The 25629-nt window shown below is 35.8% G+C and overlaps 1 protein-coding gene across 2 annotated transcripts in view; it reads right to left on the bottom strand.

Annotated features, from left to right (window-relative positions):
* Nucleotides 1–6065: 6065 nt before the first annotated feature.
* The window catches only part of LOC149529455 (heparanase-like protein 3), a 67325-nt gene continuing 47761 nt past the window's right edge, over nt 6066–25629 (bottom strand). The window contains exons 2-9 of one of the 2 annotated variants that reach the window (XM_089810773.1): nt 10640–10676; nt 10118–10301; nt 9869–10017; nt 9481–9705; nt 9211–9400; nt 8342–8467; nt 8071–8170; nt 6066–6590 (exon numbers count right to left, since the gene is read on the bottom strand). In XM_089810773.1, coding sequence (XP_089666899.1) covers nt 6252–6590; nt 8071–8170; nt 8342–8467; nt 9211–9400; nt 9481–9705; nt 9869–10017; nt 10118–10301; nt 10640–10676 — 1350 coding nt within the window. In that variant the 3' untranslated portion in view covers nt 6066–6251. The remainder of the gene's footprint in view (nt 6591–8070; nt 8171–8341; nt 8468–9210; nt 9401–9480; nt 9706–9868; nt 10018–10117; nt 10302–10639; nt 10677–25629) is intronic. The other variant, XM_089810774.1, reaches the window with a different exon arrangement.

The raw sequence follows: 25629 nt of genomic DNA, 5'->3' as shown, positions 1-25629 counted from the left end.
CCGAAGAATCATCTACAGAGGAGACATCCGCAGACAAGGGTAGAATAGAGGAGGTCTCCAATGAAGGGGCCACAAGAGAGCCATCTGGGACAACAGTTGTGGCAGCCACCAGAGATTCCCGAGGAGAGTCACCATCCCCAATAGAGGGGGCTTTGAGGATAGTGTAATGATCATCCAACACATTCTTCCACCAAAAAGGAGACCTCTTTTGTCTAGGTTTTTCAGAGGAGCAACAAGCAACAAGGTGAGTGGTCTTGTGGCACTTCCTGCATCGGAAAGGGATACCTTCGTAATCAAGACACTGGATCCAAGAACCAATCGGAGAGGCCAAAAAAATCTTCGCTGGGAGACCCTTGGAGATGTCGACACATTGGAAGAAGCATAATCCACTAGCAAGAAATCCCTAATGGCCTCCCCCACCGCCTCCAGGACAGAATCCACCCAAAGGTGAAGGGGAAGATTCGGCAACCTGACTCACAGAGCGACCTTGTTAAAGGATTTTGTCGACGGGTCAAAATCCTTGAACCAGGGTTTAGCCATCAAGGGATATTTCTCTTCCCAAGAGAAACCCCGACAAAGAATAGCATTTCTATCTTCAGTTGAATCAAACTTCACAATGAAAAAACCCCTAGCAACTGGGTATAGCTGAGTTGTTCCTAAGATGAAGGGTTCCCATACACGACCAATCCATGCATGCAGGTGCAAAAGGGATGGCCAGAAACCCTTAAAGTGGAAAATAGCGGCAGTACAGGAGAAACTAACCAACTATTCAGAGATATCCTCAACAATGTCTAATTCTAACTCCAATACCAACGAGTTGTCAACAGCAATAGGCTCAACAACCTGGGACCCTAACCTCGCCTTCGGACAACCAATGCTGCCCGGGAAGCCCGTCCTCGGAACGTGGTGTAGACCGGCCTTGAAAGCAGCAACATCAGCGAAAGAGCCCTGCAAACCAACGACTATAAAACCCGCAGAGGCACTGGGTGAGGCCGAAGCAGTAAAAGCATGGGCGCCAATAGGAGAAACCTTCCCACCGATGGCGCCATCCCCTGCAACAGACCCCAGCGGAGGGAAATCATCAACGGCAAAATTGAAAGTCGAAATGGGAAGGGAAGAAACCACGTGCACAGGGGATTTCAAATTTTCGCAAGAGCGATAAACCATTTTTCTATCTATCAAAAAATTGTGGTTACTAGTTGTTTTCTTCCTCTCTTAAAATTTGATTTAGGTCTTGTTGATTTGATAGATGATTAATGACCTGATGTGATTTTTGATTTGAAAGTCTATTGCGTTTCTTCTGATTTTCTCTTTAATTTGGACTTGATTGATTGTAATTGCATGATTTAAGTATTTGCCAATTTTTGGGTGTCTACAGTAGCATTCTCCTATCTTCTTATCTGGTAAAGCGTGAAAGGTTGTTCCAGATCCCAACCAAGCACTAGAAGCATACCACTTCTCCATACTAGGTCTCTAGCCTCTTCAAGAGTCATCACCTCACTCTTTGGATCATAGGCATGAAGCTTGTCGACCAATTCTTGCTTCTCCTCATCTGATTCTCTTGGCTTCATCTTCAAGACGAATTCACTTTGTTTTATTTTGTAGAGGAAACTTTTAAACTCAATGGATTTGATGAATTCATCATCCTCTATAAATTGTTGAGCTTGGATGATCCTGTCATTCACTCTTGCTACTGCCAATTCTAAGTCAGTCAGAGAATTCTCTGCTGCATTGACCCTATCCTATATATAGTTCTACCTCATATCAACAAAATATTGGTTTTTACCAGGCATAAGTTGAAGTGTCCTTTGTTTCACCTTTTCAAGTATGTGGACCACTTTCTGTCTCTTGTTGCCCTTGGTAACCCATGACGCTTCAGCAAGCTCATCCTCTTCAATTTCCAGAGTTACATATAGCTTTGGGCTATCACGATTTACCTTTCCTCTTCTCCAATTGGCCCTCCTAGCATTTGTGCCATGATCTTAGCATGATCATTCATCATCTTCTTTTTTCTTTGTGGATAAGGGATATCCATATAAAAACCTTTATAGTTTGGATTTTCCCTTTTTTAGCTCACTTTCCACCCTCAAAACATCATCAAATTTTGCAAACTTGTCAGCAACCTCCCCTTCAGCGACAGTGTAATCAGGGCCTCGTGGTAATTCTTTGGTATTTGGCAACACATAATACCTAATTTCTTTCAAGGTGTTCATCCAATTGTCTAGGTCATAAATTCTATAGGGAGCAGTTGACAAATTAAAGTGGTGGAGGAAAGAATGGATTTGATCTAAGGATTCTTTTCCAATTGAAAAGTCTCCTATTCTAAAACATCTACACAAAAATGTGTCTCTATGCACTTTAGGCCCTAGGTATTCTCTGTTAACCATGAGCAACTGCAACATGAATTCAATGATGGCTAGTCTAGGAGGGATATATTTGGGCAATATGTGGGGTGGTTGAGGACAACCATAGACTCTCTTGAGGGAAAAAGTTGGGAACAAGAAAATGTCTCCCCATTAGTGGTCTAATCTCTTATTTTCAGGGAGGGCTGGTCTCAACAAACTTTTCAGTATCTTTGGAGCCCTAAAGAAACTAGGTTCTAGCATTTTCATGATTACAGAGCTAAAATTATTTTAAAATGAAACATAATCAGAATAGTGATAAGAACTATGTCATACCCATGTCCATAGCTAAACTGGCAGCTCTCCATTAGCATCAGATGTTTGATCAATAAAGTCTAGGCTAACATTCCCCACATTCTTCTGTAAGATCAAGTGCATCAATAATGAGTAATGATGGGATTTGAAATTTTCCATCTCTCCACTCTGTGCTAGCCTAATGTTTTCTTTCATCTTTTCTAGAATATAGTCCACATAGTCATACTCTCCACCATGATATGAATCATGTACATCTCTGGCCACAATGTACTCTACCCAATACATCATATCAAATCCATCTTTGCCTACCACCTTGTGGACACCATACACTGTTTTCACAAAATAATTCTTGAACTTATCCAGAGGCATCATCTTCACTACTTTCTTTGGATAGTCCCGCATCATGGATTGCCCTGTATAAGCTTTGGTATTCCTTTCAAACTTTTCTTGAAGGTCAACCAAGTCCAATGGTTCACTCATTGCACCATCCAATCCAAAGGCTTCAATGAAAGAAGCACGGTCCAATCTGCGTAGAATGGTGCCATTATGTCTATGGAATGATTTGGTAGCCAAATTGTAGGACCTACTAAGGGCCTTTACTAAATCAACGTCCACAAATACTTCTAGAAAGATGAGCTTTACTAGATTCTTCCTCCATGGATTATAGACAGGGATTTTGTACATTACATTGTGATAAAAATACCTAAATAACTCATACCCATTAATACTAGGGCATATAGCATCTCTACAAAATGCATAAGGGTCTCGAAAATCATGATCATTTGCAGAGATGGCATTTGAGGATTCTAGAAACAACTTGATCCATTCCTCTGCAAATCTGTTTGGTTTTCTCCATCTAGTTTTCCCTCCTTTAGAAGTAGAAGTCTCACTCATCTCCATGTCTATGACTTGAATCTCTGCAACCTCTTTAATCGACATTCTGGCTTTAAGTTAAAATCCTGAAACTCTGTGATTAGCATTAAAAACTATAAATCCTTCATACTGAAAGTTCTACAACTACTAGAAATCCTTTCTTTCTGCAAACAGTAACCTATTACTAGCCTAGAGAATTTTTTATGTTGTGCATACTTCATCAACGAACACTATGCATTGAATTCATGCATGCACGAGCTTTAAACTCAATGTTTTCTGTCACCTCAATGGAGCAATGACATAACTATCTAGCTCAGAGATCCTTGTACTTTACTCAAACTTCATTGGTTGAGAACCCAAGTCACTTTTCCAACTCAAAAAAGGGCAAAGAGTGCTTTCATGTTTTATTTTAGGGTGATCTTACGACTCAATTGGAATTCAAACCCTTCCTATCATCTCAGGCAAGGAATTTTCCCTTTACAATCTTACAACCATAGCCTTGCATAACATCAAATCTCTCCTCCTTTTGCTTTACAATCTCTCGATCGCAGTTAACTAAGCCTCTTCGTAGCTTCGGAAGTTATCTCTTAACCACTGCCTTTTTCTTCCAACCATATGCCTACCTGTAACCTTTCTTCACTATAGCTTCGAAAACCTTAACACTTACCTTACTTTAAGTCTTAAGACCATACGACTACATTTCGTGTACCATTGGACTTTGTCTAATCTTTTCCTACAATCTCTTGATTGCAATCAACTAGCTTTTGTTGTAACTTCATAACCTTTCCTTTAACTGCTGCCTCTGACTCCCAACCATATGCTGGTTGTTACCTTTCTTCATCGTAGCTTCGGAAGCTTTAACTTTTACCTTTATGATCTTACGCCTAGCATTGCTTTGTAGCTTCGAAAAGCTCATGATTTTCCCTCACAATCTTACAATCTACTGCTCTTTTGTAGCTTCTAAAGATTCAATTTGCCACATGTCTCAAATTCTTTATGCTCATACGCCTGGTCCCACTTTATCCACATGTCATCATGTCGCTTTCTCGTTTTGGCTAATCTTTGTGCAACTTTGAGAAGCAAGAAAACGACAACGATAAATCTTCAAGATCTGATAGCTCCTATAAAACTAAAACTTTGTTATCATAGTCAGTACATAACTTGCCATTTAGACAACACATTTCCTTGCTTATGATCTTACAATCCCCTCACTTTCGTAGCTTCAAAAGTCTCTCTAGGAATACTTACGCTTACACGATCTTCCATTTGTCGTAATATTGTAACCCTTCATAACCTTAGCATCTTATGTCCTTATGATCTTACAATCCTCCTTCCTTCGTATGGTCAAGAGTTCCCTTCTTAGCCTTTACAATCTCATGATTACCAATTTATTGTAATATCCTATCACTTAACTTCAACATTTCCCATAAGATACTTATGATGACACAATAATAGGATGATTGTAAGATTAAACCTTCAGAACAAACTTTCATGATGCTACGATTACATTGTCTACCGTAACATCGGGAGACCCAGAATTCACCTTTACGATCCTTCACTATCCTTCACTTTGTAACACCGGGAGAGGTGAAACTTAGGTTTATGACTAGACGCTTGAAACCCCAATCGTACGATCGTATCACTTGATGGAATAATGAAAATGACATATGATCTCCCGCTTGAACAAAAAACCTAGGGTAAAGTTTAAAATTGATCACAGATTTAAGAAAATTCTCCATGACAAGGTAAAGACATAATCCTAAAGACATCAAAATATCCTACTAGGGCAAGATTTTCAAACTGAGCTAGGGCAAAAAAGATCAGGTTAGGGTTGTTTTTTGGTAAACTTATAACAAATAAAGAACAAACCCTAATAATACAACACATTTCAAAATATTTTCACAATAAATTTCCAATATTTTGGCACAATGAAAATAAGGGCTATCACCTTGAAAGCATATAATGTCTAAGCGTGTGTCGTGATGTAATATAACCATAATGCAATGTCACACAAACACATCCTCAAATATCATTGAGTAAACTAACATACATATGAAAACTAGTCTAAAAGGGTTTTACAATATGAACCCAAAAGTAAACTACATGTAGACACTACACTTATCACCCAAGAGATTACAAACACAACTAATGTGAGATAAAATGATGACAGGGTAGATATAACTACCCAACTACAACTATCAAATAATTGTAACAAGCTATTACACTATTAATAATATTTACTCCAACATCAACAATGATGTTTCCATTGATTCTTTCAATAACTTAGTTTATTCTATCTTCTTCTCCATTATCATCTTTTATTGGTTTTGATTGAATGAAAACTTTTGAAGTGTGAAACTAATTTATAATAGGATAATGTAAATAAAAATATAATGCTAAAAAAGAATAGAGTATAAGCTCAACTCTATACTCAAAGAAAAAAAATGAAAATAATCCCTATCCTTTGATACCTCAAATATTTCTGTCATATCTAAATACCTGTCGTATAAAATATGTCAATATATTGCTGCAGAATAATTTACTAATTACAATTTTAAATTTTATAGCAAGATTACTTGATATCAAATAATTTGAGGTTTCTCAAGAAAAATGGAACATTGGAAACTAATACCAAATTTGAATATCATCTTGATTCAAATAATGTCGAGGCTTCAAAGGGAACACCAACTTTGATTGTAATTTTGGATCTGCAGACATTCCTTACCTGCTACATGCTGGAAGTTCAACGTAAGGAAGAGATACATATGCAATTGAGAGAGGAGCTACTGAAATAGAAGTCTGGCAATTTACTTCTACTGGTTCTAGAGATGGTATCTCTCCCTTGGGACTCACATCCAGAATTTTTCCATTGAGGAGCATAGTCTGACTGTGTAAATCCCCATCTTTTGCTGTTAAATGATACTCCAATCTAGATTTCCCATTTACCAAGTCAGTCCTTGTATTAGGATTCATCTTCCCTCCATTTTGACAGTAGATAGAACCCTCAACAGTAACACCATCCGATTTTCCAAGATTGATTAAGAGTAAGGTAACTCCTGTCTGAAAAATTGATAATTATCACAAGTCAGTCACCCAAAAAGCTAAATTAAATTATTCACAATTCTGTTTTTAAATGTGCATCAAGTAAGATCAAGATTCTCTTTTCACATGCGCATCAAAAAAAATGGAGAAAATGAAGCACGCAAGTAATAAAAAAAGAGCTACTTTTGATGAGTTTTTTATACTTCCCGAGTGTCACTACCCTACTTTTCTCTGGATTTGAACCTGAGCTCTATAGAGTACACAAGTTTTTACTGTTAAATCCAATTAGACAGCATAGAGCCATCCATTTTTATTTATTTTTATAGACACAAACAATATATACTAATGAAGCTCCTAACCAAGCTAAAACGTTGATAGAAATTACCATTTGCTGTATTGGTCTCCCTTTCTACTAAAAAGTAAAGATTACAGCTAAATAACCAAATTTAACTATAATAAACATATACTTACAAAAGTAACCACTGGTTTCTAATGTTTTTTACTACAACATTTTTTCGAGTGAAAACTCATCAAATATAGAAAATAGATTATGGGAGTTTTTAGCTTGCTTTTTTGCTTGGGCCATAGAGATGCACTCTTCAACCTGCTATATAAAGTTAAAAGATTCGTTAAAAAAATGTTTGTATCCAACTTTTCCTTCAAAAAATTTAAAGTAAGACCCTGGATAGAAGGCATCAAGCACTTTGTTTTTCTTTCAAATGAGTTATTTCTGCAATCAAATATAAATTTATATCTAATTTCTGCAATCAAATATATATTTATATCTAGTTATTATTTTATACTTAGATTTTTTTTTTTATGAAAAATGGCTATACAATTACCTGAGCATGACCTGGAAACTCTCAAGTAATCAGGAGCCTATACAAGTATATCCCAGGTTTGCCAGGGAAAATATCCATGTAGAACCCAGCAATTCCAGGTCGTACCTTCCCAAAATGAATACCAGGTTTATACTGGTTTGGTTGTGGAGAGTGAAATAGAAAAACTCAATGAAATAGGTAAATAGTAATTGTTATGCAAACTACTTGCCAACAAGGGCCAATGGCCATTGGCCAACAATATGACTAGTGCAAATTTCAAAGAATTCATTGCTTAAGATCTAAAGAAATTGATAGAGAAATAAGGTATATCTACAACTAATAAGATCACAAGAACTCATTTGAATGGTTTTTTTACTTATTAGTCCATATCATTTATATCTCACTTATTTTCTCTTTGAAATATCCTATGTTGATCGGTAGAGAGAACTTTTAAATGAAGCTTCCCCAAGTTATCACTTTTTTTCTGATAGAACTATTAGATTTGAACCTTTACTTTGTAAAAGAAGAAAGCAGGAAACTAAAGGGCAATAAGATGCAAGCTGTGATCGTATACCATGCTTGTCCAACTCATTCAAAGCAAGAACTATACAAATTATGTCCATATGTCATGTCTGTACCACACAAAACTTATCAATGAAATGAGCTTAAATACTCACAGCATTCTTAGTACAATGAGCATAAGTCCGCAGGTATTGTGTTCCACTTGAATTTATAGACAAAACACGTTCTCCCATTAGTTGATGCCAAAGAAGTGCACTGAGATTCACAATTAAAAAGGTTTCAGGACCACATTTGTGTTCAAATTTTACTAATCTCCATCACCCCAAAAACGAATTCAAATTTAGTATGAAGCTCTCCCTTTGGCTAAACCATAAAATTTAACAAAAAAGCCCAAAGCCAAATAAACAACAGATCTTAAAGCTGTACCTGTAGTAATCAGGATTTGGCACATAGGTAGTAGTGTTTAAAAACCCATAATTACCACCAATCAAGGTTTGCCTGCAATAAGTCTTTGTATTGTATGTGGATGCCATGCCAAGCTGATCTAAATACCTGTGGCAGATGCAATAAATGTTCCTTAAAGATGAACAAACTGTTGCCTCTGGTATCACCGTGCTAGAGAAAAATAAAATAAAATAACTGGACTTGCCAAAAGAAAACCAGGTCAAGGTGGAGTAACAGTCAACTTGTATATTCATGAATAACTATTGAAGCTTGCAGTGCACATGCATGCACTTGAGGAGGAAATTGAATTAATTATAATCATTCCAAATTGAAAATTCAAAATGCAAGGTTCCTATTACAGGGAAAAACATCCCACGCAATATTGTCTCATGCCTCAGAAGATTTGAGTTTGACAGTCAAGTTATATGTATTTAATATATACACATAAATCAATGTGTTTTTTTGTGTATACATACACTCCCATAAAACCTCAAATATATCAGGATTGCTGCCAGGAAACGGTGAAGAATATACTATCAACACACAAAAAGAACAAAAAAAAAAACTATGAACAGCCTAAGAGACTGAATGGTATCTAAAGGCTGGAAAAAACAAAGGACGCATGGAAAAACTAGTGTGTTTTCTTGTAGAGGTAGTCAAAGGTGATTTTGGTCTTTTTCTTCTTGCCTGTCCATCTTCTATTTTCCAACATGACTTGTGATTTTAACTGTTCTAGTAGACTGACTCTAGGTTTCATTCCTTTTTTAAAAAGAAAACAGTAAATCTTAAAATCTATAGTTTTGCAATTTCTGGAGCAAACAAAATTGAAATTTCACAAAATGAAACCTTACCAAAAACTAGAGACAAAAGCATTAGTGACGAGATTGCGCCCACTGTTAAAAGCTCCACCAGCTTCACCAACCCATGCTCTTGACCAAGGTCCATAGTTTTCCAAGATGGTTTTGAGGCTTTTGAAAACAGATTCTTCTTGGCTAAGATAAGACGGATCCAATATCTTTTCCACAAGATGCTCATCCACACCTAGTAATCAGATAACTTGCCGTATCATCTAAAAACTTGATTTGATGAAACAGACTGATGAAATCTAATATCTCACATACCTGGCCCCAGACTGTAGATATGATGTGTAACAAGATCTACAATGTTTGGTCCTGATTGCTGAAGAAATTCCGTATACCAAGTTTCATTAAATTTTCCGTCAGGTGCAACAAGAAGGGGTTTCACTTGAAAATCCTTGTAAATCTTTTTCAATATCCCATAAAGATTAATTGCATCAGCTGCATATTGTGTAGCATTACTAATTCTCTTTCCACTCAACTCATTTCCTACTCCCAAAAATATCAATTTACTTGTCATGTTCTTGAGGAATAATTGGGTACAGTTCATAGCAATTAATAGATCAAATACAATGATATACTCAAGTGTCTCATATAAAATGATCTTACTAAGCACAGGGAAATGTCAAAATAGCTTTAAACAGCAGCTCACCTAGCTCCCATGCCTTTATCTCATAACCATGATCAACAGTATACTGAATAAAATCATGAGCGTTGGTTGCATCCCAAGGTCCTTCCCAAACACCCTTCGAAATTTCTTTCCTTCCATTCACAGCATTCAATCCAAATGCTACCACAGCCCTATAACCATACTTCAATATCAGCTGACAATTTACAAATCACGCAATAGAAGATTAAACTGGCAACAATATATGATCTAGGAATCAGTCAAGAACCTTACCTTGTTTTCCTGAAAAACAAGTTCAGGGCATCCCATCTTGACATTGGAAGGCATCCATCTGTAAAATTAAAGGCTAGAGAATCATTTTTGACAAAAGGATGACAAGGTTGCTTCAGATCTCCAACATCATATATGACTCTATCTTCCAATGATCCGCCCAATCTTATTTTCAATGAGCCAAAAGCTGTACATTTGCACACTAAAAATTTTAGCCAAGTATTGTTGCATCTTCGTACCTAAAGTCTATTCTCAAGAAGTGTCAGATGCTAATGGCAACTACCTACATCTGTGATAATTGGGTTTAATCTAGAGAATCCATAAAAAGTTTGAAGTAGGTTGATCTCCTAAGGTGGAAATGGCATAGTTTCCTCCCCAAAGGATACATGAACCTATGTGTTTAAAAGTATATTGCATGCATAAGAGAGTGTGACTAAAGTATCATTAATGCTACAAAATTACTCCTGTCAAATATCAATAATCAAATTAAAGATGAAAAGCTAAACAGATAATGGACATGCTTACCTTTCACAGCACTTTCCAGCAGTGAACTTTCAAGATCCTGCAATAAGCCAGCTGGACAAATCAGAAGTACATACCAAATGAACTTCTTTTTCTTTTCCAGGAAGAAAAAATTTTCTTTCCCACTCATTGTTGGTTTCAAACGAGAATCCCTCTTTTGGAAACATGACCTTTGTCACAATACTGTTGTTATAGATGTCTTCCTAGGTTGCATGTCATATGTTTCTGCAATATTTCAATTTACTGTAAAACTACCTTTATTTATTGCATACTTAAGAAGAGGCGGTTCTTAAAATAACACAATTGTGTTAAACCTAATTTCTACATTAAAATTTGATATTCTGAGTCAACTTTCACTTCTATTTTAAATTCCCAAGTCTTAAAAATTTATTGTGAATTACACTTCCTTCAATGATTTCTAGATCTCAAGAAGCTATAAATTCCTTCGGAAATCAAATAAGATTTGATAAAAAAATATTATTATGATTGACTTAGTTCAATAAGAGAGTACATACTACATATACGTTAGCAAGCATCTACAAGAATCATATTCAAAATTAATGATCCCGTGCAAAACATCCTGACATCATCATAACTCAAGAGGTGATTTATAATGATATAGAAAAAAACATACTAATCCATAATTTTCTATAGATTAATATCAAAATTAGACTCGTCAAAAAAAAAATTTGTGTGCTCGTGAAAATTGATTCTTTCAAAATGTTTCTATTAGCATCTTACTAGATAGAGCTCTATAACATATCAGAACCTAACATTTGAAGGAAAGGCACCATAAAGAAATTCAATTAGTTAGCTACAAAGTTCAGGATCAAATATTTCAGAGCTATGGAGTTTATGAAATCTACTACACAATAATAGAAAAATGTATGAGGTGGATGATAGATGCGTAATCATTAATAAAATAGTTTATGTAGCTTGGAAAGGTAAGTAATGGGCTAGGCACACTAAGAAGAGACCATAGTAATCAGCCTTGAATTCAAAATTCTTATGTAGCTTGGAAAGGTAAGGAATGGGCTAGGCATACTGAGCAGAGACCACAGTAATCAGCCTTGATTTCAAAATTCACATTACTTAAGGGAATTTCCATTTGAACCCATCCATGCTCCAAAATTTAGCTTTGATCTGCTCTTTCTAACAATTTCAGAAACTTTTCTTATCAACGCATAGACCTGGCTTACTGTAACGTCCTGTCTGAAATGAGAATTTAATTATAAATAATAATATTAAAAATAAATACAAACAAATCAATTAATTACTTAATGAATATAATTTAAATTAATTAAATCTAATGTAAGTTCAAAAGATATGTAATGAAGAGTTGTGAATCCCTCAAAATAAGATATAAAAGAGAAGAAAGTTCATTTGAAAGGAGATATGGAGGGAAGAGGAGAGCAAGGAATTAAATAAGCATTAATAGAAGATGAATGGAATGTGAAGAAAATAAGGAAGTGACTCTTTTAAAACACAGAAATGAAGGGTTGTAATTCTATCAAAAGGTGGTGATTATGAAGGGTTGTGACTCTTGCCATGCATGGGAAGATATGAAGGGGAAGAAAGACCAAATGGAAGGGGGAAGAAAGGAGTAAAAGAAATCTAGAGCAGGTACAAAGAAAGTATAAGGAGGGATCTGAAATAAGAATGGAGAAGGAAATAAGAGAAAAAAATATGAAGAACTCACAGAAATGTGCAGATCTTAAATGTAGTAAAGACAGATTTGAGAAGTGAGAGACAGGAAGTGAAAGGGGCAGTAGCTGTCAAATGAAAGGGTGTGACTCCTTGCACTCAAAGGATATAGAAAAGGGAACTTCATTAAAGGAGGGCAGGAAGCCAAGTAAGGAAGTACCAAAAAACACGACAGATGAAGATATCAAAGAAGAGATTACAAGAAAACCATTGGTAGAGACAAGGAAATAGTCATCAAATAGGAAGAGAAGGAAAAGTACGGACAAAAATCATTAGGACCATCCAACATCTGGTTGAGTATCTGATATTCATGACATAGCAATTATTACTGCTTATCACTAAGTGCATATAGTTAATTCTTGAGTGCTTATATTACTCACAACAAATATGCTTCTATTACTCACCATAGACATCTATTTACTATCATACTTCTGAGATAGGATGCATTGTATTTATATTTAGATAATTTCTGATTCTTATCTACAGTTTAATATATGGATATATGGAATATGTGATTTGGGTAGAATACTATGTGTTTTTATATTTTTAATTGCATTATAGTAATAAGTTGCAAGATATGCAAGTCCTGCAGTGAAATGGACCATACTACATCATACAAAGGCAAGGGATAACTCCTATGGTGGAATGGGTTGTGCTACATCATACAAAGGAAGGGATAAGTTTGGTGGTGGAATGGGCATGAACTACATCATACGAAGGCAAGGGGATAAGGCCAGCAATTGAATGGGCATGGGCTACATCATACAAAGGCACTATTTGTAAAGGATAGTCCATATTGATGAGAAGTAATTGCAATAAGGGAGAACGGCGAGGTGTCACTAGGTACACCACCTCATGAAGCATGAGGCCAAGAGGGGCAAGAGATTTTGCCCTTGGGTCGAGGGTTGTGTTAGGACACGCTATTGTAATCCTTCCAACACATGGTAGAGTTTACATGATAGTTAAGGGACCTTAGCTATGTGAAGGGAATACAATAGAATGATGGAGGAGAAAGCATAATGATTTCGCTAAGTACACCAACCCATTAGGTATGAAGGCAAGGTGAATAGAGTATCTGCCCTTGGGGTGTAACAAGCTATTTTTCCCATTCATAATTAAACATTTAGATCTAATCAAAACAAACAATACTTTTCATATTCACATGAAAAATAGTTACAACAAATACTTTACATATTCAAATGAAAGGGATCAACGGTTATAACAGATTAACTGAATCCTAATCCATTAAAAGAGAGTAACTGATTCAAGAATATTAACCAACTTAACATATCTTCAACTAAAATGCAAATACATAAAAATTAAAGTACCCGTTAAAAGAAGATAACTTGAATGTAAATCACATCTCTCTCTCTTGTGCAAGTCTTGGCATTTGGTGGAGAGGAGAAGCATTGTCAGGGGCTTAACCTCAAAACCGTGGACCCTTAAGTATCCCCACACAATCTGAAGTGAGAAAGGCCCTCCCTACCTGGGATCAGGCATGGGACATCCCCATCCTGCCACTGAGCATCCTAGTGTTAGAGTGTCAGCTAGGCAGCCAACTAGGCTATGGAGTCCTTCACATTAGCCCATCTATCCAACTACTAGCAACCCTGACCTCTAGTGTTCACAGTAGCAAGCATGCCACTAAACCTACACTAGACAGGGATTTACATGGACACTATGTGCCTGATCACCCCACCACTCAATTTGACAACAAGAATGGTACCGTTTGATCAACATGAGCTGACTTAGTTCCTTAGGTTCCTTATGTTCATCCACTATTTTATTCGTACTTCTTTCTTTCTCCTATCATGCAGGGATAACCCACAATTCATTTTTTATCAATCCACACTCTTCATCTCGACCTTGTTGGTCAACCTTGATAAATCACAGTGTGGCTATCTAAGTCATTGAATAATCATAGCCAAATACTTTTATGGATGATTTGTTGAGCTGAACTTCAAATCTGTCTTTAACTTCTTCCGTAATGTTCTCCAAAAGAACTCAACAAACTAAAACTAAAACTAAAACTATGCTCTTTGGTAGACCATGTAGTTTCACCACTTCTCTAAAGGACAATTCTGCCACATGAACAACATCATTAGTCTTCTTGTAAGGAATGAAATGTGTCATCTTTGAAAACTTGTCAATCATCAAAATATTGAATCATGCTCTCTTTGAGTCCTTGGTAAGCCAAGAAGAAAGTCCATAATGATATCCTCCCATGATTTCTCTAGTACTAGTAATGGTTGATATAACCTTGTATTTTGCTTTGCTCCTTTTGTCGCCTGACATACTCTACAACAAACTTGGTGTCTCAATCTAAAACTATGCTCTTTGGTAGACCATCTAGTTTCACCACTTCTCTAAAGGACAATTCCGCCACATGAACAACATCATAGTCTTCTTGCAAGGAATGAAATGTGTTATCTTTGAAAACTTGTCAACCATCAAAATATTGAATAATGCTCTCTTTGAGTCCTTGGTAAGCCAAGAACAAAGTCCATAATAATATCCTCCCATGATTTCTCTAGTACTAGTAATGGTTGATATAGCCTTGTACTCCTTTTGTCATCTAACATACTCTACAACTTTGTACAAATTTCTTAGCATCTTGTTGCAACTGTGGCCAATAATAATTCTCACTAATTTGAGAAATGATTTTATCACAACCAAAATGTCCAACCAACCTCCCACCATGCTTCTCCTTAATGAGATTCTCCCTCATAGAACTCCTTGCAATGCACAATTGACTCCCTCTAAATAACATACCATCCTAGATGAAGATATCCTATTCTATCTAGAGTAACAAGTTTTGTACATGCTTTCCAAGCTTCACCAAAATCAGGATCCTCTGAATACAAACTCTTGAATTCTTTGAACCCAACAACTTAAATCTACACCTTTGTCTGTTGCTAAGAGCATCTGCAACCTTGTTAGACTTCCCCCTCTTGTGTTGCAAAACAAAGGTATAACCGTATAACTCTGTGAAAACTCGACCCATTTCAATACCTTTGACTCTACTTGCCCTGACTGTTCAAATATTGTAAAGCTTGATGATTAATAAACACAAACTCATTAGGCAAAAGCTAATGTCTCCACTTCTTTAATGCCTAAACTATAGCATAAAACTCCTTATCATAAACAAAATATTTTCTTTTGGCATCATTTAACTTTTCCCTAAAATAAGCAATGGATCTACCTTCTTGTCTCAAAACAACTTCAATTGCATTACCATTAGCATCACAATCTACTTAAAACACCTTATTAAAATCTGGAAGTGCTAAATTGTTTTGTAACTTTTTGTTTCCACAGTTCAAAATTTGTGTCTACTCCTATGGTCCACTTAAACTCCTTCCCATCCCCTCTCATTGTTTCAGTCAAAGGTCCACAAACACTATTAAAACTCTTGATAAATTTCTATAAAAGCTAGCCAAACTATGAAAAGATCTTACCTCACTAGCACTCCTTGGAGTAGGACATTTGAGGATAGTCTTCACCTTCTTTGGGCTCATTTTTAGACCTTCTGCTGAAACTACAAATCCGAGACACGCTAACTCCTTACAAAATTGTAGTTCTTCAGATTAATCAACAATTTCTCTTCCCTTAGCCTCTCAAACACTCTACGAATATGCATTATATGCTCCTCCAATGTCTTACTGAATACCAAAATATCATCTAAATAAACAACAATAAATTTACTCAAAAATCTTTCAATACCTCATTCTTGAACAACATGAATGTGCTCGTTGCATTGGTTAGCCCAAAAGGCATGACTAACCACTCATACAATCTCTCCTTTGTCTTGAAGGCAGTCTTCTATTCCTCTCCTTCTCTAATCCGGATCTGGTGATATCCACTTTTTAGATCTATCTTTGTGAAATACACTGATCTACTCAAGCAATCCATAATATTATCCATCATAGGCAAGGGAAATCTACACTTGATAGTGATTTTGTTTACAGTTGAGAATCTATACACTAATAGCTCGAGAGTCCATACACATCCTCAAACCTCCATTTTTCTTTGATGCTAATACTATTGGTACAACTCATGGACTTAGACTCTCTCGAATCAACCCTTTCTAAAACAACTCCTATACTTGTCTATTCAATTCTTCAATTTTTTCTATAGTCATTCTGTGAGTTGCCTTACTCGACAAACTAACTCCTAGAATCAGATCCATCTAATGACTGATCTTTCTCACTGGTGGCAATCCGTCAGATACAATATCCAAAAACTCATCCAACAAATCTACAACTTCTACAAGTACATCTTCTACCTCTTCTTTATTTTATAATTAAAGAAAAACACATATGCTTATGTCTCATACATTCTAGAAATTTTATTCCATCAACAAAACATATTCTCTCTTAGTGACATTCCTTTGCAATGTAGGATTTCTAGCTCTACTAACTCTTCAACTAACATATGCTAGGGATTCTTGAAACTAGAGATCTATTTCTACAAGAGGTCCATGCTCTTCATCACTCTATTGGCTAACTTCTTGGAAACCATTGATACTTTTCCTATAATGCACTAGTAGAGTTATTTGGTCTTGTGACGTCTTGTGACCATCTTATTTATTGGGTTCCAATCCTTTTGCCTGAAGAAATATAAATTCCTATGCACTTGAGGAAATAGTGGGTGATGATGATGGTATCTTTGACCTTTTACTATTTTGTGGAGGCCTTTCACTTAGCTCATCTAACCATTTTTTGGCCCCTCCTCTTGGATAATGCTTTTTCCTTTCTCGTGTTCTTTTCTAGGGGATTGTGTTCTTCTTCTCCAACTTTTGATGATTGTTCAACTCTACCATCCTACAATGCTTGAGCTACCATCCTATCATAAGTCAAGGGGTCATTTTGTGTTTTCAATTTGTTCACCTGACATTCAATCCACCATCTTGTGAATTTTATGACTAGCCTAGGTAATATGTAAAGATCTACTTCTTTAGGCCCAATCCAATTCGGTAGTTGAATGGTCTTGTTCCTTTCTTTCTCACACTCAAGTTGAATCACATTAAAAAGTTTGAAATGCACAATTCAAGATGCTCTTGTTCCATTCTTCTCAAACTCAAGTTAAATCACATTAGAATCTTTGTATACTTAGTCACTGCTTCATTCCTCCATGACTATTTGTTCAACACTTAGCCATTTTGGTTGTTTGAGTTTGTTGCTTTTTCCAATTTCGGCACATATAAAAAGGGGAGAAAGAATTTGATTATAATGCGAAATTCCTTGGACATGGTGAATTAACACTATTGGTTGCACATTAGCATTGGGGAAGAATTTTTAGAGTTTAGACAAATTCCTTGGCACCTTGGAATCCCCTGTCCTAGGCACTAATTAGGCATGTAGGTTTGTACTTATGCATTTTTTTCATGCTTTTCCACTTTGGGCATTTATTGAGATGGGGTCTAGTACAAGAGCACCTAATGCTCCATCTTCAAAATTTTGGTGTGAAGACCTATTCATGTGAGTATTGTTCTACTACAGCATGCAGAATCAAATACTTAATGTTTCAGCGAGAAACACAAAATACTCAATCCTCTCTTGATATAAGGTCATCTCTTATGCTAAGCTTGCAAAGTAAGATCATGAAATGACTTCGAGGTTTCTTCCTAATCATGGACTTCACTCAGTTTTGTGATGTGATATGTTGGTTATCACAAAAGGGCTTACGCTATTCATTCAATGGATATCAACTCTTGCACTTCTAAAGATTTGGCTTTACAATGTGCAATGAAAATGTAGTTTGATTTTTCAACTTTTCCGCTACAAATTAAACTTAACTTCTACTATTGCTTCTATCCTAACTAGAATGTGATATGTTGGTTATCACAAAGGGACTTACGCTATTCATTCAATGGATATCAACTCTTACACTTCTAAAGATTTGTCTTTACAATGTGCAATGAAAATGTAGTTTGATTTTCCAACTTTTCCACTACAAATTAAACTTAACTTCTACTATTGCTTCTATCCTAACTAGAAATGCAAGGAATCATGGATGAACTTAGACTCTACTAGATGTAATCTCACCAGCCCCACCCACCTAGTGTAAGCTTCTAAGGAATACACAATGATCTTTACATCAATATCCTCTCTTTGATCCCATCATTTGGATGCAAACCAAAGATTGAACATCAATTGAAGTTAAGCGTTTTTATCAGCTTACTACACAAGGCACCCTACCATCAACAAGAGGCTAGTGGTCTGGATTTGTTCGAGTCAAACAAGAAAACATCCACAATAACTTCCATTCAACTAAACCACTTCAACATGAAAAGAAATATATTCCAAGTGAAAGTTTAAGGAAACCATGCAACACTAAAAAGCAATAGTAAGTGATCCACCATGAAGAACCAACAACAAATTATCAATTACTTTGACAAGCATTATAGAAACAATTGGATCAAGTCTCTCCCTTGGCTATCCTACTCTACTCTAGCTCTCTAATATTTCCTCCTAGCTCTAATCTAATCTCATCTTATCTAATCTCTAAACTAATTCTAATGAATTACAAATGAGAAAGCCTTGGCCTTTATAGATGTCCAATTACAATGAAGGGCTAAGATCAATTCAAGATCAAGGGCCAAGATTTCTTCCCCCAAACCCTAGTTAGAGTTGCTAAATTTGTAACCAAATACATGAAGACAACAATTCATGGGCCAATAAGAACCAATGAGAAAATAAGACACTTGGCATGATTTGATTGATTGTGCTTGAAACTGAAATTTTCTAATTAGAGGACGCAAACAATTGCCAGCTCATCATCCTTATCCTGTGCTTAGAGTCTTGGATTGTAGAGTATCTCCCAAGATTTGTGATTTCCTCCATGTTTCAGAATTTCCTCATGGAATTGACTTGAACCACTTGCATCTTCATGAATCTGTGAACTTTATCCTTCATGATCCTCCTTGAACATGTCCTCATGTAGTTGGATCCTCTATGCTTTCCTGAATTTCCTCTTGATTCTGACTTGAGTTTGTAGGTTGATAGCTTGACCACAAATCCTTCCTTCTCACTTGAGTCCTTGGGGTTGAGCCATCTCCTTGTAGTGAGAAGGAAGGATTCGTGGTCAAGCTATCAACCTTTGGTTTTGGATTGTGATGAGATTAAAATTTTCCTAGACTTTACAAAATGGTTGGTTTTAAATTGGGATGAATTTTGTTTGTTATCAATAGGATTTTATTTTTTAGATTTTTCACATTCTCCTTTGTTTTGCAAGGTGAATTCAAGAAGGAGAAGCTAGAGGCCAAGTTGATGATCAAGACCACATTCAATTGAACCATCTCAGTAATGGAGGCCACATTTAGTTGGAAATGGGCTAGGAGGCTTAGTAAAGGACATTAGATCAATTGTACTCAAGTGGGAGGAAGTTATTTAAGATTTCTTACAAGTTTGCACTTTCTTATTAATTGTATTTTCTTTGTACAGAGGTAGCAACTCAATCGTCCATTAGGATTGGATCGAATCCTTTTTTTCTTTAATTGATTTTAGATAGTTTGGAATTAGCTTTTGCATTTATATTTTGTTAGTTTTCCCAGTTTAGAGTTTTGAAGTGTTGAATAAATTCAGACCTGTGACTGCAGGTCTCTAGTAGTCCTAGGGTTTGGTGCAAATGATGCCTCTATTATGAATCTTTCTTCTTGGCAATACACGGCCATGAGAAGGGTGAAAATAGAGGTCTTGTACTATAGAATGCAAGTGGAATAAGACAAGAAGATAGTCTCTGCAAAGATAAAACTCAAACCCTAGGGGAACAACCAATTACGCCCGACTTAAAGAGTTGCAGAGTAAAGAGCATGAGATAGGAAGAAGAGAAAAGATCCCCTACATGATTTGAATAGGTTGGGAAGTACCTAAGAACTCCATGAATGGGAGGTGGTAAACCCTCAAACTAAATTGTCCAAGTGTGACAGGAAAACAGAGTAATTGGATGGATATAGGTCTATTTTGACCTAGTATTGGGGTGGTAGAGCATAAAAAACATTTGACATAGTAATGGATGAATCATAAAGGCCTTTCAAAAGGGTATCCAAATTGGTCATCTGAAACCTAACTTCTTTGCAAGGTGTTGGGAGTTATATTCTGTAAACTGTAACCCTAGGCCTAAGGGTTAATCCTAGTAGGTCAATTTCATCAAATTCAAGGATAGAGAAAGAGGGAATGTTGGAAAACCTAAGGAAGAGTCTTGTCAACTCAAAATAAAAAGGAGCTGACTCATTGAGGTAGCGAGTAGGGTGTTTGGTCCAATAACAATGTGATGGTGATCATAGTAAACTGTGTCATGAAGTGGATTATGGAAGAGAGATTGAAGGTTCCTATCTAAGGAAGTCTTAGGATGAACCAGTGAAGGGGGTGAACAATTATAAAACCCTATAAGGTGTATGGAATACAGAGTAGAAGAGAGGAAGTGGTGGTTGGTGTTGGGGCTCCTTATCATATTGGTATCAGAGTCTAAAGATTTGGGTGAAGACACAAGGTTCATGTTGTCAAGTGAATAAGTTGGAGACACAAGAATGGTGACAAATGTAGAACTTTCCAAGAAAGTGCAAGACCAAGAAGATGAAAATAGGTTGTTGAAAGAGACGATAGAATAGTTGGAGAACAAAATATAACAAGTTGAAGATATTAATGAGAAAGTAGAATCTTCGAATGTGAAGATAAGTGAGAAACAAGAAGAGAGAAAGGAAGATGATGAGGTCCCTGAACCTAAACCAGCTCTTCCTAAAGAACCTTTTCTTAAGGCCCTTAGACTTATGGGGGGAGGAGGTGGAAACTATGGACAATGTACCTATGTTCAATGGGAAAATGGATCCTGATATAGTCTTGGGCTGGATTGAGTCCTTAGAAAGCCACTTTGAGTGTGAGGGTGTTTTTGAGGCCAGAAGGTAAAGGTGTTTCAAGCTAAACTAAAGGGTATTGCTTTGACATGGTGGAAATTTGTACAAACAGAGAGAGCAAAAGAAGGTAAAAATGGAATTGCTTCATTGAAAGGGATGGTTTCCAAGATTAGAGAAACCTATGTGCGAGAAGATTGTGAAATACAACTACATAAAAGAGGTACAATCTAAAACAAAAGGATCTTGATGTGAGTTCCTATAATGAGGAATTTCAGAGATTATGTTTAAGATCAAGCACTACAGAGGATGAAAGTGTAAAGGTAGCTAGGTACCTGAATGGGATGAAATGGAATATTTAGGAGATCAATTTGTTGAGTCCTACTAGAGTACATAAGTGTTATTAGTTGGCACTTAAGGTGGAGAAGAACTAAAAGAAGGCATAGAGGAAGTGGTTAGGATCATAGAGGTCATAGAGGTGGTTATGGAGGGAGGGGTGTAGGCTCAGAGGTTCCAAGGGGAGTCCATGCTATTAGAAAAGAGTGGAGACTTTGGTAACGGAGGAGGCTACAAAGCAAAGGGACCTAGTGGTAGAGGAAGGTCTGAAGGATCAAGTAGAGGATCCCACTTCTCCACAATGAAACGTTACAATTGTAACCAATTAGGACATCCTTCCTACAGATGTTCTGAAGAAGCCTCTACATCTCAAGGGGGAGAGAGAAGAGTGAGTTATGTGTGAGAGAATGTACCCAATGTGAAGTCACTTGAGGCCCGGATGGAGAATGAGCTAGGAGAAAGCCTCATGACTAGGAGGATATTGCTTAAAGAACCAGCCAAGGAGGGGCTAATTCAAAGAAGGTCCTTATTTAGAATTAACTGCAAGATAGCAGGTAAGGTATGTAAAGTTGTTATAGATTCAGGGTCTACTGAAAACATAATTTTTGGAGAAGTTGTCCAAAAGTTGAAGTTAAATAGGATTCCTCGTAAGAATCCTTATAGAGTCACCTGGCTAAACAATGTTCAACATGTGGTAGTCAATGAACAAGCATAGGTAGAATTCAATACTGGGGAATATAAGGATAATTTCCTTTGTGACATATTGCCCATGCATGCCTATAACTTACTTTTAGGTAGGTCGTGGCAATTTGACAGAGAAGCAATTGATGACGGTAAGAGGAATTCTTATTCTTTTTAGAAGAATGGACTGACATTCAAAATACAATCATTAGCCCTTGAGGAAGAATTCAAACCAAATGGTCCCAATGTGTTATTAGTAGGAGAGAGAATTTTTCTAAAAGAGGAAGATGGAATAGGGTTTTCCCTACTGCTGAAACCCAAAGAGCAGAAGGGAGGGGAGTAGAAAGCCTAAATAGCTGAGCCTCATATCCTAGCTTTGCACTACATATTTTAGTTAGTATGTAAAAACTCAAAAGGAATTGTGGTTTGATTAGGATAAAGTTAATTTTATTTATTTATTCATTAGTGATTTTTTTTTACCTTGTTTTATTAGCAATTATTTGTTTAGTGCTTTGTGTTTCTTATCTTATGGTCTTAATTGTCTATTTGGAGTTCCATTTTTAGCCATTATAGTTCTCTCTCCTTGCTTCCTTTTTTGACTTGTTTTGACTTCTTGGGGTCTCTTTTGACCTTTCTCCCATCTCTTCAAACCTTCCCCCCTTTTTAGAGAGTTTTAGTCTACAGCTCATCTCATTTACTCCTTTTGTCTTCTCTCTTTCATCCTAATGATGGATCACAGAGTGTGATCCGAAACGTTGATAAGAAAAATTCTTACACAATCGATTCCAGAAGCAAAAACTGAAAAAATGTTAATTTTAGGCTTTTTTTTAGATTTACATTGTTGTCATGCTATTGAAAATCTATATAGCATATATATGCTTGAATTGTTTTATTGTAAGTGATAATGTTTTAAGGTAATCCAATATACTTGGTTGCAAAAAGCTGTCCTAAGCTCTTCTTTAGTGCGATCAACATAGCATGTGCTAAGATTACTCTCATGCTCTAGGAAGTTGTCATGCATTTTGTCACCACAAAATGGAGGTAACAGTATGAAACTTTTCAAACAAAGTTCCACATCTCTCTGAGACGATTCACTATCCAATTGACCAACATTGATCAACCATTCGTTCCCAATTCGCATGGTGAATCCTTCTATTGAAGGCTTTCGTCAAGTCTTTTTTGTTTTTCATTTTATTAAGCCTATGCTTGAGTTTTGAAACCTTCAAATTCCTTATTTGCATTTTCAAGTGTTTGTTTAGTTTGTTTTAATCTTTTGTTATGTTCAATCTCTTGCTTTTGGTTTTTCCTTCGATTCGGTATATCTTAGGGCTTAATTGGACTTATTAGTCAAAAAATATGACCATTTAAGTGCCCAAAGAGTGGACTCTCCAAGCTCAATTGCATATTTACAAAATGAATGTCATATTCTAATGTTGAGTTTCACTTTTTGAACAATATAACTTATATTCACTTTTCGTTATGTTTTTAAGTTACTTTATGACTTAAATTTATCACTTAAGTCATTATAGTGCACTTTATGTTATATTTTGATATTGAGTTGCTTTTTTATTTTTCACTTTAAGTGACTATAGTGCACTAGAAAGTCTAATTTAATATTGAGATTTACATTAATGTTTTATTTAAAACATCTAAGTAAATGTTACTTTTAATTGAATATTTACACAATATATAAACTATATGGTGTAAATATTCTATTTGACCCCTTTAAGTGATATTTTCTCAAGATTCAATTAGATATGTGCTAAATAGAAAATTTGAGTTATGCAACTCAACATGTCTTTTTTTAAATGTGTCACATGCAAATGCATCTAGAGAATGTGATTTTCCCCTTCCATGCAAATGCAAATGACCAAGATATGTAAATGCATCTCTAGAGTATGATTTTGGCTTGTCCAACCCAAATGCATGAAAGTCAAAGCATATTTTAAAACATGTAAACATGCTTGGAGAGTGTGATTTGCACTTGAAGGTAAAAATAAAATATGTTATTGCATTTAGAGAGTATTTTGCTCTAGGAGTCAAAGCATTGGACTTAGGCAAACAAAAAACACATTCTGAAACATGTAATGGCACTCCAAGACTGCGATTTGCATGTAAAACGAAATTTCCGGCCAAAAGATCACATGTAAAGGCCCTCCAAGAGTGTGATTTGCACTATAAACTCACTTTGCATATGCATTTGCTCCATGTGTTTCACCAAGAAGAAAACATTGGAATTTGAAGAAAAAATAAAACATGTGTTTGCATCCTAAGAGTTTGATTTTCCATTGAGAGTGTTGGTTCCCAAAATCGCAGATTGGAAATCCAAGAGCTTGCCACTTCTCCAATAAGATTCCACAATCAATTCTAGCCAACGAATGGAAATCACTTTGATTCCCCTGCACTTTAGGCTTTGCTACACCCAAGCAGGTAGACTTTGACCTCAAACACTAATTGCTTGGCTCAAGGCTTTTCTATAGCAAATTTAAGCTTTGGATTTCTCCGGCTGACAAGGTCTTTGAACTCGATTAAAATGGAGTTATGTGATAGTTAAAAACTGAATTTTTGTATAAGGTTTTTGATAATGGATTTGAGGTTTGTAAGAAGGAAGATATAGATTTTCTGACTTCAAATATAAACCCAATAATAATACTTCAATGATTCAAAAGACCAATGCCTTTGCTTACAATGAAAATTTTCACGTTCAACTTTATAATGTTCTATCCACTTATACTGTCAACAATTTAATAATCAAGATGCAACAGATCACATATATATACAATCTTAAATTAGTCCAAATTGAACTTTAACTCCTATGGTAGGGAGACAAATTGGACACAGATATAGGAACAATTTGATATTTCACTATATCTATGATGATCACATTTAAGATGCTAAATGACCATGTCTACGTATCTGATATTTAGACTGTTTATGGAATTTAAAATTGATTATAAGGGATGAATCAACTGCAATTTAAATCACCATGGCTTTTAAATAAACAAAAAGCAAAAAAGGCTTTTATTAATCATCAAAATATAATCTTTAAATTTTATGTTACAAAGCCATATTAAAACCCCTTATTCCTCCATACAAAATAATATCTGTACTTCTCTTCCAAATGTGTCTTCTTACTACAATGTTTTTCTTTTTTGAGAATGACTCATTCCCTATTTTATATATAATTGCATAAGGAGTGTGACTTTTCAAGTCAGGGGTCGTGTCTTCTTCAAAAATAAATTGCATCTTCTTATTTTTTAAAAATCTTCATTATTATTTTGATATATATTCCTTAATCTTAATTGCACAGCTCATCTTAGCCATAGCTTTGATGATAATCAATTAAGGCAATGAATTTATTTAATACCATTAGTTTATTATCCGTGGCATATATCTGTTTTCTATTACCATTGACATCTCTGGA

The sequence above is a fragment of the Cupressus sempervirens genome, chromosome 11 (assembly GCF_028749045.1).
Source record: "Cupressus sempervirens isolate cs-2001-9-10 chromosome 11, ASM2874904v1, whole genome shotgun sequence".
Lineage (NCBI taxonomy): Eukaryota > Viridiplantae > Streptophyta > Pinopsida > Cupressales > Cupressaceae > Cupressus > Cupressus sempervirens.
Note: the sequence above shows the minus strand (reverse complement) of the source record. Positions and strands in the feature narration are given on the sequence as shown.